Source organism: Notamacropus eugenii, chromosome 2 (assembly GCF_028372415.1).
Source record: "Notamacropus eugenii isolate mMacEug1 chromosome 2, mMacEug1.pri_v2, whole genome shotgun sequence".
NCBI lineage: Eukaryota > Metazoa > Chordata > Mammalia > Diprotodontia > Macropodidae > Notamacropus > Notamacropus eugenii.
Window position 1 is genome coordinate 85,485,785 of NC_092873.1, and position 14,695 is coordinate 85,500,479.

Sequence of the window (14,695 nt, forward strand, 5' to 3'; positions counted from 1 at the left end):
GAGGAAGTGGACTTGATGAAACTTGACAACTCTCTGGAGGATGAGTGTGAAAAGCTGAGGATGACTCAGAGGTTTCAACTGGGTAATGAACATCAGTGGTGTCTTTGACAGAACTAGGGAAGTTATGAGTGGCTTTGGGAGAAAGATAATGAGTTCAGTTTTGGACAAGTTGAGTAGGAAATGCTATGAGAAATCAGTGGAGATGTCAAACACCTGGCTGGTGTTTGGACTAGAGTTGGGGAGAAAGATGAATGCTATGTACAAAAACTATTTCTAGCAGCTCTTTTTATGGTGGCAAAGAATTGGAAATTGAATGAACAATTGAATGAACAAGTTGTGGCATATGAATGTAATGGAATACCATTGTGCTATAAATGATGAGAAGACAGACTTCAGAAAAACCTGGACTTATATGAACCGATGCTGAGTGAAATAAGCAGAACCAGGAGATTATACACAGTAACAGCCACATTGTTTGATAGACTTAGCTCTTCTCAGTGATACAAGGATCTAAGACAACTCCAAAAGACTCATAAAAGAACTTTGAAGTCTGAATGCAGATGGAAGCATACTATTTGCTCTCCTTTTCTTTTATTGTTTTGTTTTGTCTCTTCTTTCTCTTGGTTCCTCCCATTAGTTCTAATTCTTCTTTATATTATGGCTAATGTGAAAATATGTTTAATATGAATGTGTAAGGAGAGCCTATATAGATTGCACACCGTCTTGGGGAGGTGGGAGGAGAGGGAGGGGGGAGAAAATCTAAAACTCAAAATCTTATGGAAGTTGAAAACTAAAAACAAATTATAAAAAAAAAGAAAGATGAATGCTGGAGATGGTGATTGTGAGTCATCTATATAGAAACAACAGTTAAATATAAAGGAGGTAGTAAGATCATCTGTTGGGGGTGTAAGCTCAGTTTTCACGTGGACAGTCTCGGGCAGGTAAAAGTGAGGACTTCTAAACCTCAGAGTTCTCACCCGAGGTCCCCCAAGGAACAGCTGGGGATTGAGGCGTGAAACATGGGCTACCTTGTGTATTTCCACCTCTTCTCAGTGGGAAACTTGCTGGGGAGAGCATCCCACCCTTGAGATTGGTCCGTGGTCTGAGCACACCTGTTGTTAATTAGCTAGGGGCTGAGAGCACGAGGTATTCACGTGCAAACTATGTGGTTGGGAGAGCTTAAGTAGGGACAGGAAAGCCTGAAGGCCCTCTTCTGGCTTCGGGGTCCCCTCCCTGCTCTTCTTGCTACGGGGCCCTTAGAGGGAAGAGGGTCCCTTCCTGTTCCACTCCCATCCTCTTGCTGTATGATCCTTGCCCCTTGGGAGGAGGAGGATTCCTCTCTCCTAAGGAAGAATTTCACCCTGCATATGGATATGTAACTAAGACCCTGAATAAACCCTAACCCTTGTTTGACTCTGGAAAGTCTCTTCTCTCAATACGTTTATCTGGTTGGCCACCGAAGACCTGGACAAAAGGTACGAAGGCTCGGGTAGCTCATCGGGCTCTAGGCCGAACAATCACCAAGAGCCAAAGTCAGAGTCCTGGAATAGGCAAAGTACTTACTAAGCATCATGTGGCAGATCCTGTACTATACTTTAAGGATACAATTACAGACTTGAGTTCTACCTTTAAAGGATTTACATTCTAATTCAGGAAAGAAAATATATTAGAGTTGGAATGCAAGGTGCAGGGGATGAAGAGCTACATGGCTGGTAGAGGCAAAGTCCAGGCATTAATGAAATTAGGAGTGATACACCTACTTGTTGTGTTGTGACTGAATGCTTCTTGACCCCATTTGGAGTTTTCTTGGCAGAGATACTGGAGTAGTTTGCCACTTCCTTCTCCAACTCATTTTACAAATGGAGAAGCTAAGGCAAAAAGGGTCACACTGATGTCTGAGGCTTGATTTAAACTCAGGTCTTCCTGACTTCAGGACCAGGCTCTACCCACTATGCCACTTAGCTGCCTGAATACACTCACATAGTAGGGCAAAACATGGATATGTGTTCAAAAGGGACCTAGGGTTCAACAAGTAGGAAAAGTCACTAGAAAGCAGTGTCACTGAAACTTAGGGAAGTGAGTATTCAAAAGAAGGAGGTGGCCATATGGATCAAATGCTGCATAAAGGTGAAGAAGGATGAGAACTGAAAAAGGTACTATTTGATTTAGCAAATGAGATTTTTGGTAACTGAATAGAGCAGTGTTAGTTAAGTTGTAAGGCTGCAAGCAAGATTACAAAGTGAGAAGTTAGCAAGTGGAAACCAGGTGTAGTCAGTTTTTTCTGAATTTGGCTATCAAAGGAAGGTGATAAAGGATACTACTTGAAAGAAAAAATTCTGAAGAATAAGAGAAAATGGTCAAAGGATATGAATAGGCAGTTTTCAAAGGAAGAAATCAAGGCTATCTATAGTCATATGAAAAAATGTTCTAAGTCACTTTTGATTAGAGAAATGCAAATTAAAACAACTCTGAGGTACCACCTCACACCTACTGGATTGGCTAACAGGACAGAAAAGGAAAATGATAAATGTTGGAGATATGGGAAAATTGGGACACTGGTGTATTGTTGGTGGAATTGTGAACTGATCCAACCATTCTAGAGAGCACTTGGAACTATACCTAAAGGACAATCAAATTGCACACCCTTTGATCCAACAATACCACTACTAGGTTTGTATTCCAGAGATCATAAAAAAAGGAGTTACATGTGCAAAAATATTTATAGCAGTTCTTTTTGTAGTAGCAAAGAATTGGAAATTGAGTGGATACCCATCAATTGGGGAATAGCTGAACAAGTTGTGGTGTATGAATGTATGGAATACTTTTGTGCTATAAGAAATGATGAACAGGAAGACTTTGAAAAACCTAGAAAGACTTATATGAACTGATGCTGAGTGAAGTGAGCAGAACCAGGAGAAAATTGTGCACAGTAACAGTAGTGTTGTACTATGACCAACTTTGATAGACTTAGCTCTCCTCAGCAATGCAAGGATCTAAGACAACTCCAAAAGACTCATGATGGAAAATGCTATCCATATCCAAAGAAAAAACTATGGATATGTATAACCTATATCAAATTGCTTACCTTCTCAATGAGGGTGGGTGGGGAGGGAGGGAATTTGGAACTCAAATGTTTTAAAAATAAATGTTGAAAATTGTTCTTACATGTAACAGCAAAAAAAAAAAAAAAATTAAAATACTATGACTGACTTAGGTTTTCTCAGCAATATAACAATCCAAGACAATTCCAAGACTCATGATGGAAAATACCATCCTTGTCCAGAGAAAGAACTGATTGTCTGAATGCTGATGGAAGCATACATACTATTTTCACGTTGGTAGTTGTTTTTTCTGTTTTTTTCCTTTCTTGTTTTTTCTTTCACAACATGACTAATATGAAAATATTTTACATGATTGCACATGTTTAACCTATATCAGATTGCTTGCCACCTTGTGGAGGGGGGAAAGGAGGGAGAAAAATCTGAAACTCAAAATCTTTCAAAAAAATGAATGTTGAAAATTTTCTTTACATGTAATTGGAAAAAATACTATTAAATTTTTTAAAATGAGGGAGACCTGGGGTTATTTCTAGGTTGCTAGCAGGACAAGAATCAGTAGATAAGGTGAGGTTAAATTAAAGACATAGATGATGTGATGTACAAGCTACAAGATGAGAGGATGGGATGTAGAGGATTTGGTACTGGCAAGAAGGACCAGCTCAGGGCTTCTAAGACTACTGCAAAGGAGAGAATGAGATGATACCATGCCATCATCGAGTATGGATTTGAGGAAAGGGAGCCTGGCCTTCCCCAAACCCATGGCTGACTGCCTCACCACAGGTAACTGGGAAAAATCCGCAACAAGTTTCTCTTATAAAGGACTTAAATACTTAGGACTTATAAAGGAAGATATACAAAGAACTGATTCAAACTTATAAAAGCCATTCCCTATCAGATTGAACAAAAGATACAAACAGGCAGCTTTCAGAGGAAGAAATGTCTACGTTTTCCACAATTGCACTTTAAAAATACTTTAAAATCACTAATAGACCTTGTATTCTTATAGGTTTGACAAAATTCTTCATAGTTTAGCTATGAAGAACAAAAAGAGCAGAACTAAGAGAACATGGTATACAGAAACAGCAATAGTTTTAAGAACAACTTGGGGCAATTAAGTTATTTTGACTATTATAAATACCCAAAATAACTATAAAGGACATATGAAGATACTACAGGCATCCAATGAATTGAGAAATAGATGTATAAAATAATTTTCCATTTATATACCTATTTCTATCTAATGGTGGCCATCTCTAGGATGGGGGATTGGTGGGGGAGGGAAAAAAAGAGAAACTTACATGATAACTTGTATATTTAAAAGGAATAGTAAGTTATACACAGTAGAGTTGCAGTTTCATGTGTGACTGTCTTTTTTTTTTATGCTTTTATGTTAATGCTTATTTTATTCCATAAATTAAATTTTTAAAAAATCACTAATAAAGAGATGCAAATTAAAGCAGCTTTGAGGTTCCACCTTATCAGGCTAATATGACAAAAAGGCGAAGAGTTGCAGGGAAAACAGCTATACCAGTACACTGTTGGTGGAGTTGTGGATTGGTCCAGCCCAGAGGTGGGCCTTTCATTAAGGGGATTTGTTCTGTGAAATTTGCATTCAAAGGGCTGCATTTGAGGGCCATATGTGGCTTCAAGGCCCCAGGTTCCCCACCCCTGGTTCAGCCATTCTGGAAAGAAATCTGGAACTAAACTCATAAAGTTACCAAACGGAGCATACCACCTGACCCAACACTATCACTACATGACCTATACCCCAAGGAAATCAAAGAGGATAAAGGTCTATGTGTATAAAAATAATAAAGCAGCTCTTTTCATAGTACCCAAAATTGGAAATTAAAAGGCTGTCCTCCTTCTAGAGAATAACTAAACAAATTGTGGTGTATAAATACAGAGAATATGATGAAATAGTAATTTTAAAGGAAAGACAACTTATGAAATGATGCAGACCAAAGTGAGAACTACAATTTATACAAATAACACTGAAGGATTTTAGAACTCTGATCAATGCAATAATAAGCCAGGAGTCCCAGAAATGAAAATGAAATACCCATTTACTTCCTGACAGAGTGGGGAGGAACTTAAAATGAAGACAGAGATGTACATTATCAGATATGACCAATGTAGGAATTTGTTTTTTGATGCACTCAGTATTGAAGGATTTGGTTTTTTATTTGCTTTTTAAAAATTTGCTGAGTGGGGACAGGAAAATAGTGGGAAAGATAGATTAACTTTTAAAATGCTTGCTACTTCAAAGATAAAAATAAACTATAAAAATTAAAATATAATCACAAAAAAGAAAGGAAACTGGAGACAAATGGTCTCAATTTTATCAGTTAAGCTTTCGAAGAAAGCACCATCTTCTGCTTACGGGGAGGGGTAGCGTGGGGGCTTAAAAAGAAGTTTGGAATAACTAGGGAATTTGATGGATGTTTAGGGAAAAGTAAAAGGATCGGCATGTACCAGTGATGATCCAGTTGATACTGTTTGGGATAAATATGAGGAGATAACATACTAAGATTTAATCTAGGGAACAGCCCATAACCTAACGACCAATAAGCACCTACATAATACACAATGCTTTGTTAGGTCAGTCAATCTCTGACCTTGTCAAGGCCATAGAATCATATTATAAAGAGTTGAAACGGATCTGAGAAGCCACCTAATTAAAATCTCATTTTACAGATGAAGAAACTGAGTCCCATGGAGTTTAGGTGGTTTGCCCAAGGTCACAGAGTTGGGTACTGGGATTTGAACCCAAATTCTCTCTCCATTGTACCATCTTACCTGGAGACGATTGTACAATGGTAACTCTAGTGTCAGAAAATCTCAGTTCAAATTTCACCTTTGATATTCGCTACTTGTAACCTTGGGCAAGTCACTTAACCTTCGTAGGCCTCAGTTTCCTCATCTTAAAATGAGCAGGGTTGAAGCTGATTGGCCTCTGAGGTCCCTTTCAGCTCTTGATTTAAATAAGTGAACTACTTGAAACCAAGAGGGGAAAGGACATAAGACAAAAAAATTAGCAGGGATGACCTGGAAAATATTCTCTCCTTTTTTTTTTTTTTGGACTGCCTCTTTCCCTAGAAAGTATAATTTTGATACCATTCACCCCATCTTGATAGAGACAACAACTCCAAAGTTCAAACTTTATTCCCGATGCGGGACAGGTTTTTTTTATTCCTCATTTTGAGATTCATCTCTATCCCAGGTAGACAGTCCCATTACCTTCCACCCACTTTTCACCTTTCCAGCAAGGAGAAAGAAATGAGAAGTCCGAGAAGAAGACAAGATGAATGCTTTGTGCAACACCCCTCCTCTCCCCTGCCCATCTTTCCTGTCACTACAGGGAATAACTTCTGCCCTGCACTATCACTTTTAGCAATCATTCTGTTATTCCCCCTGCCCCTCCAAAAAACAAAAAAACAAGAAACACCGTCACTTTAAAAAAAAGGATCCTGAGCTGGGGGGGCTGGAGGGGGTGTAAATGTCACACAGGCAGTGGTGACAGCCACTACTGTTTCTGCTGCATAGCCTCCTTCCTAGCTGCGTCCTGTAGCAGCTGGGTGTCAACTTCATCTGCTGGCAGCTGCACATATCTGACTACAGAGCCCCGGATAAAACAGTTCTTCACAGAGAGCTAGATTGAAAGACAAAAAAGAAGGCCAGTTTTTACCAAGAAGTCTCTTTCCCGGGCCCAACTACAGCCTCTCCCCTTATTCACCCTTTCCAACTCACCATGTGAGGATATTTTTCTGGGTCTGTAACACTGATATCTGTTAGTTTGATGTTGAGATACTGGATAAGGGAAGAGAGACACACCATTAACACCGAAATCAGCACACAAATATCTAGTTTTGCCTTCCAGCTCTTCCCTTCCATCCCACATGTTTACATTTCCCTCAAGGAAACTGATATGAGGCCCTTTCTTTCTTACCTGGTCCACAGAGTGGAGGGTCCCACAGATGCTGTGAAGGAGAGGGAGGACTGCATTAGTTAGAACCAAATTCAGCACAGGCAAAGCAAGGTCCTCCCTACTGCCACCACTTTCCATTGCATCTCATGCCTGAATTAATACAACCACCAAATGGGTCCGTGCCGGACTGTCTTCCTTTCTGACTGGTAAATCAAGAAAGCTGTAGATGCTGTTTACTCTAATTTTAAGGAAGCATTCTACAAAATCTCTCCTGCTACTCTTGTGTAGAAGACAGAAGAGACATTAATGGTTCTACATCACCGTGGGAGAAGCTTCCCAGAAATCTGTTTGGCCATCTTATCCAATATCTTAGATGAAGGCATCGACGGTACGCTTGCTACACTTAGAAATATCATGAAGCTGGGAGGAATAGTTAGCAGACTGAATGACAAAGTAATAATTATATCTTTATAGGAAAATATCTTTAAAAGGCAGGTCTTTCTACCAAATCCACTAAAATGAAATTTAACAGAGATATCAATTTTATATTTGACTTTACAAATCAACTTTACAAGCACAAGATGGGGATGTAGAGCTAGATTTAAAAAAAAAAAAAAAAGGTCTAAGAGGCTTAGTGCTCAAAGCTCAAAGCATGTTAATCTTGGACTGAAAGCAATGGTACCAGGATAGAGAAATAGCACTATAGTCTCCACACCTGATCAGACCATGCAAATGGAAAAGGGTGTTGAATTATGGGGAACCACTCTTGTTAGGAAGGACATTCACTGATAAGCTAGACTGGGTATTCAGAGGAGAGGGTCCAGATAACCAAGGAACTCAAAGTTTATGCCATGGGAGGATCAGTTAAGGAAATGGGGGTATTCAAAAACCTGAAGAAGAGAAGACTTACAGGTGGGGATATAACATTGAACTGAGCTTTGAAGGGTTATAATGGAGATTAACCTTGTTCTAATTGACTCTAAGACAGAACTGGGAGACATGGGTGGAAGTTGCAGAAGGACAATGAAATGTGATGCAAAGAAAAATTTAACATGTCAGGGGCACCCAAAAGTAGACCTAGGAAGAAGTGAGACTCCTTCCCAGGAAGTCTGAATTGGATCCCCACTTGTAGGGTGCCTTACAACATAACTTGATTCTTGTTCAGATAGCTAGTCTGTGGTCCCTTCCATATCTTGGATTCTGTGGTTTTCCATCCTCTCTCCTCTGCACCATCTGTTAATACTATTCTATATCACACTGCCATGCTCAAAAGTCTCTTTAAATGATCCTTAATAGGAGGAAAACCTTTTTAAGTGTACTTTGTTATAGATATATCAAGTCTTCTTTTAGCACCTCTAGAACAGCAAAGGAATGGATTCATGAGAAAGATCACTGATAGGTGTCCTTCACCCCTAATCATGCCTTGTGAGTTCCCTATTAAAGTAAAAATGTCCCTGAGAATAACCCTAACTTAAGCCCTTGAAAGCTTGCATCTCAGTGAGCGTGTTACATGGAAATCACGCACAAGAGCTAGGTAGGATTTACCAGAAGATAAGGGGGGGGTGTAGGGTGGAAACTGGCAAGACAAGGTTAAATTTCACCCTCTTTACAGTTTTGCCTAGGACTCACTTTGTCCTTTATATAAGCCTTACTCTACAACTCTGGATTCCATGCTACTAAAATTTGTCCTCAATAGCAAAAATGTCAAGTCAATGAATTCTCATCCATATGACCAATCCATCAGCAAACATGTATATTAAATGCTTACAATGTGCTAGGCAGCATGCTAAGTGCTAGAGATAAAAACAGCCCCTATTTATTCTTAAGAAGCTTACATTCTAGTAAGGGAGACAATGTGGAAATACACAAGTATATGGAAGATACAAAGTATATGGAAGGTACTCTTAGAGGGGAAGGCTCTGGCAGTTGGGAAGGATCAGGAAAGGCCTCCTCCAAAGATGGGATGTGCTTGAGCTCCTGAAGGAAGCCAGAACTGGACATGAGAACATTCAGGGAATGCTGGACTGCCAGTACAAAGGCACCCAGAGAGGAGATTCTGGAGTGAAGAAGATCCAGTAGGTCAGAATGGCTAGACCGTAGAGTTGTTGGAAAGAGATAATATTTAGGAAGACTAGAGAGGTAGGAAGGGACCAGGTTACAAAGAGCTTTAAATGCTAAAGAAAGAATTTTATACATGATCCTGCAGATAACAGAAAGCCACTGGAGTTAATTAGGGGGAAGTGGCAGGGGGTACCACAGAATTATATGATTAGACCTGCACTTCAGGAATATAATTTTTGGTAGCTGTGTGAAGGATGGATTGGAGTGGGGAGTGACTTGGGAAAAGTCAAGAAGCAGACTAGAATGGTTAACTTGTAAAATTCACAATGTGTAGGAAGAGGCTAGGTGGTAAAGAATTTTAAATGTCAAACAAAGGACTTTATACAGGATTCTGGAGTTAACAGGAAGCCTTTGGAGTTTGGGGAAGGAGGGGTATGACATGGTCAGACCTATACTTTAAGCAAATCACTTTGGTAGTTGTGTGGGAAGATGGATTGGAGTGATAAGAGACCTGAGACAGAGAGATTAATTAGAATGCTACTGAAATAGTTCAGGCAAGAAGCAATGAGTGCCTAATCAAGTTTAAACTCTTCACCAGTCAGACCTGACTGGCTGTCTCCTGAAAACACTGTGCTCATTAGCCCTCTGCTCAGTGTTTCACCTGGAAATCTCTTGTCCATTTCTATCTCAATTCTATGATCTCCATGCCTATCCAAGTTCTATCCGTCTCTCAAGGTCCAGCTAATATATTGACCTTTCTCTTCCCTGAATTCCTTTAAAACATATTTAATATACCACATCATCTAGTATCTGGTAACATATTGTTTGGTACTGTATTCTTGAATTTCTCCCCTTTGCAAGACTTATATTCCCATTCTGACCGTAAAGCTTAAAAGCAGAAATATGTCATGTACTCTTGTATGCTGCACCCAGTGCCTATTGCAGAGTGTAAGTTACACAACATTAATTAAGAAGCCTTTTTTCAAAAGACCTCTGTGGAAATTCAGCAAAGTTGCCTTCCTCAGCTCTGCAGGAAGACTCCTCGGTTGCTCCTGTGCACATTACCTCAAGTCATTCTTGAGTTCCACAACCACATCCTTTCCCACAAGTGACTTGAAGAAGGAGTAGAAGAGCTGAGAGAAAGGAAAAGGGGGGAAAAAATCATGAAATGGGGCAGAGGTGCACTGATCACCCATTTTCTATTCCTTTTATTGATGAATTCTTTTCAAAACGGCCATTTGGGGGAAGAGCCCAGATGGTCATCCCACATTTTCTGGAGCACGATGCTGTTTGCTTTCCTCCATCCTCTCTCCTTCAGTCCTCCTTTCACGTGTAGTTCCATGATTAAAAAGCAAGCTTTTTGCTTACATTTTCATCTGTGATTAGCACAGTACCTGGCACATCGTAAGCACTTAATACAAGCCAGTTACTAGCTCTGTTAACTTGGCCAAATCAACCCCAATGACCACACCTGTAAGATAAAAATCTCTAAGGTCCGTTCCAGCTGCAGAATTCTATATCCTGTGGTTCTAACAGTTCCTTTCCAGTACATCATCCTTTGTCCTCTCTCCACCTCCTCCCCAATCAGGAGTATTACCCTCTCCTTAAGACTCAAGGACCACCACCATTTAATGGCAATAATGGGCTGCAGATTTCTCAATTGTCCATTACACAATGTCCCCAAAGTCTCATTGCTATTTCGGACTAAAACTTTGGGACATCCTGTACTGTTACTTGTTGAGGAGAGGGGTACCTAAAGCGCCGGGGATGAGTTAGGTGGCCCATGTGGACAGAAGGGCAGACTCGGAGTCAGGAAGAACCGAGTTCAAATTCTGCCAGCTGTGTGACCATCAAGTCTGTGCCTCATTTTCCTCACTGGCACCCACCAAATTGGTTAACCGACGGAAAGCACTATCTGTACACGTTCGCTATCACTTCAACATCCACAATTCAGGTCCCAAGGGAGCTTTGAAAGAGCAGAAAGGGTTAACCCTTTAATTCTAAACGAGGCATAAACTGAGGCCCGGAGAGGGGGGAGGCGAAGCGCCCGAGGTTCGCCCGAGGGGGGGAGGGGGCGAGGGCTGGGGCTCGAATCCTGGGCTCTCCGAACCGCCCGACCCCGCACCCTTCCCAGTTTCCGGGGAAGGGGGAGTCCCTCCCCCCTACCCTCCCGTCCCCGCGCCTCCGAACCGAGTCAACGGTCTCTTCGGGAAGCGGTACCCCCGCCTATGACGTCACAGCCCCTACCATGGTCCTCGCACCGCGGCTCGGGTCCGGGAGAGGAGGTGGGGCGGCTTAGCTGGGGTTGCGGGGGAGTGTGGGCCGCCGATCTTTGCCACCCGAGTCCGAGCCCAAGGCCGGCGCGCGCGGGCGCGGGGGGCGGGTGGGTGCGCACGTGCGGCGGCGGGCGGAAGGCGCGAGCGGGTTAGGAAGAGACACCAGCCTCAGCTCCCCCAGCTGCAGCCTGAGAAGGGGAAAAGCTCGGAACCTTAGGGTTGAGACTTGGAGGCTGGCCGGAGCTTATAGCCTGCTACCCAGTTCCAGAGTCTCACTGCGCAGGCGTTGTTTTGGGCTCGGGGGTTGGGGTGGCTGAGGTCAACTTGGTTAATGACATATTCAAGGATTGTCCTGTGCAGTGGAGATAGAACGACGCGAGACAAAATTACTATGTAGCGAGTGATATGGGAAGAAAATCATTTACTAAGATACATTCTGGGATCTTTCCACCACAACTGGGTGACCTTCCTGTAATAATTCGTGTTTAAAAAAATAATCGCCAAGGTTCTGTCTTGGAGCTTCTTGTCCCTCCATACTATTTACCTTATTGATCACATCAGTTCCTGTGGATTCAATTATCATCTTTATGCTGATGATTCTTAGACCTACTTATCCAGCCCTAACCTCTTTCCTGACCTCCAGTTTCTCATCTCCACCGTCAACTGGACAACTCAAAATAAACGTCAAATTTATTTTTTTAAACGATGTCCTTTTTTTTAAAAAAAAAAATCACAATAATTTCCCCCAGTATACCTTCTTCTCTTTTTCTTAGAGGGTCATTTCATATAACAAATATTTTTTCTTTCTTAATAGTACTTTTTTCAACTATATGTAGTTTTCAACATTTTATAAGATTTTGAGTTCCAAGTGTTTTCCCCTCCTTCCTGTCTCTCCCCTTTCCCCAAGAAAGCAAGCAATCTGATATAGGTTATACATGTACGATCATGTTAAGCGTATTTCCATATTAGTCATGTTGTAAAAGAAGAATCAACAAAAGGGGAAAACCATGGGAAAGAAAAAATAAAAAACGAAGTGAAAATAGTATGCTTTGATCTGTGACTCCATAGGCCCTTCTCTGGATGTGGTTAGCATTTTCCATCACAAGTCTTTTGGAAATATCTTGGATTATTGTTATTGCTGAAAAGAGCTAAATCAATCATAGCTGATCATCTTACAGTGTTGCTATTACAATGTTCTCCTGGTTCTGCTCACTTCACTCAGCATTTGTTCATATAGGTCTTTCCAGATTTTTTTGAAATCATCCTGCTCATCATTTCCTATAGCACAATAGTATTCCATTACATTCATATACCACAACTTGTTCAGCCATTCCCCAATTGATGAGCATCCCCTCAATTTCCAATTCTTTGCCATCACAAAAAAGCTGCTATAAATATTTTCATACATGGAACTCCTTTTCCATTTTTAAAGATCTCTTTGAGATACAGCCATATAAGTCGTATTACTGGATCAAAGGGTATGCAGAATTTGATTGCCCTTTGGGTATAGTTTGAATTGCTCTCTAGGATGGTTGGATCAGTTCACAACTTCACCAACAATGCAACAATTTTGTTGGACACATCTTGTCCAACATGTATCATTTTCCTTTTCTGTCATATTAACTAATCTGATAGGTGTGAAGTGGTACCTCAGAATTGTTTTAATTTGCATTTCTCTAATTAATAGTGATTTAGAGCATTTTTTTATATGTCTATAGATAGCTTTAATTTATTCCTTTGAAAACTGCCTGTTCATATCCTTTGACAATTTAGCAACTGGGAAATGACTTGTGCTTTTATAAATTTGACTCAGTTTTCTATATATTTGAGAAATGAGGCCTTTATCAGAAACACATGGAATTGATTTCACAGGACAGCTGGGATATCTATGAGTCCTATAGGAGAAAAGTGGTTGTTGTACTAATATTCTGTCTTTATTGGTCCCCAACCAACATGACCCTATATTTAAACCTTTAAACTAGCCAATAATTCTTCCTTCTCCAGCCCCCACACTTCATAATCAGTATGCTGGGACAGTATTGTAGGACTGTTCTACATGTCCTTAGCTCTTCTTAGTCTTTGCCTTCTCAAGCTTTCATATGTCACAGACATATGTACACTAAGACCCATTTATAGTTGTACTTTCCATGTCACACATATTTAGCCAAGCACATAATATACTGATAGTCATTTTATTAGTGGGACTCAGGCTTTTTGGGTTTTTTTTTTTGCATGTACTGTAATAAAGACAGATTGAACCGAACTGTCTTCAGTTTCCCCATTTGTGACCAACTGCCAGTGGTTCTCTATAGAAATTCCTCTCTTCAAATAAATGATATACTCTTCCTAGTCCCAGTGAGCAGTTCTGAGTCTATCAGCAACTTGTGGGCCCACAGCTTCTCCTCTGATAAAGACCAAGTTAAAAAGCCATAACAAAAGCATAATCTTCTACTACTGGTACCCCAATTGCTAAGGTCCTCTCTCCCCAAACTTTCTTGTATTTAACTTGTTTGCATGTATTTGTATTTATTAACTTTGGTTTTGTCATATTTATATATAGATTTGCTCCCCCCCCCCATTAAAATGTATGCTCTTAGAAGTAGGAACAACATATTTTTAATTCTTGGATTTAGTACAGTGCCTGGCACATAGTAGGTACTTGATGTGAAACCCCCAAAATTGTGTGCTGAAGCCTGTTTTTCCTCTATTTATTTTGGTTGTGCAACTTTGCTTCCTAAATCCATGAGAAAGTCAATCATCATCCCATGATGAAATTAGAACTCTTCAAAAACAAAGGATAATATAATATTGGTGATCACATCAGCTCCTGTGAATGCAATTATCATCTCAATGCTGATGATTCCTAGATCTATTTATCCATTTATCCTGAGCTCCAGTTTCTCATCTTCAACTGTCTATTGGACATCTCAAAATAGATGTCCAGTAGACATCTTAAACTCAAAATCATGTTCAAAATGAAATTCATTATCTTCCTTCCCTTGCCCTCAAGTCCTCCACTCTTCCTCATTCTGTTTTACTGGTGAGGACGCCATCACCTTCCCAGTTAGCCAGACTCACGACTTAGGTATCATCCTTGATTCCTCATTCTCTCAACCTCCATATCCAATTTGTTGACAGGTCCTGTCAATTTTATCTTTATAACCTCACTTGTATATGCCCCCTTCTTCTTTTACCTTGCCACCATTCTAGGCCAGATCCTTTTCAGTTCATACCTGGATTATTATGATAGCCTGCTGGATGGTCTTCCTGACTTGTCTCTCCCTACTCCATTCATTTGTCAAATTGATCTTTCTGAACAACAGGCCTGACCCTGTTATGCTTCTACCCCATTCCCATCCAAGAAACTTCAG

The 14,695-nt window shown here is 40.5% G+C and overlaps 1 protein-coding gene across 1 annotated transcript; it reads right to left on the reverse strand.

The window, feature by feature from the left end:
• Positions 1-6,213: 6,213 nt before the first annotated feature.
• Positions 6,214-11,603, reverse strand: LSM2 (LSM2 homolog, U6 small nuclear RNA and mRNA degradation associated). The gene is made up of 5 exons (XM_072637566.1): positions 11,296-11,603; positions 10,114-10,181; positions 7,009-7,039; positions 6,810-6,869; positions 6,214-6,711 (listed from the first exon to the last, which is right to left on the reverse strand). The coding sequence occupies exons 1-5, from the start codon at positions 11,296-11,298 to the stop codon at positions 6,586-6,588; spliced, it is 288 nt and encodes a 95-aa protein (XP_072493667.1). The 5' UTR covers positions 11,299-11,603; the 3' UTR covers positions 6,214-6,585.
• Between the last annotated feature and the right edge of the window lie 3,092 nt (positions 11,604-14,695).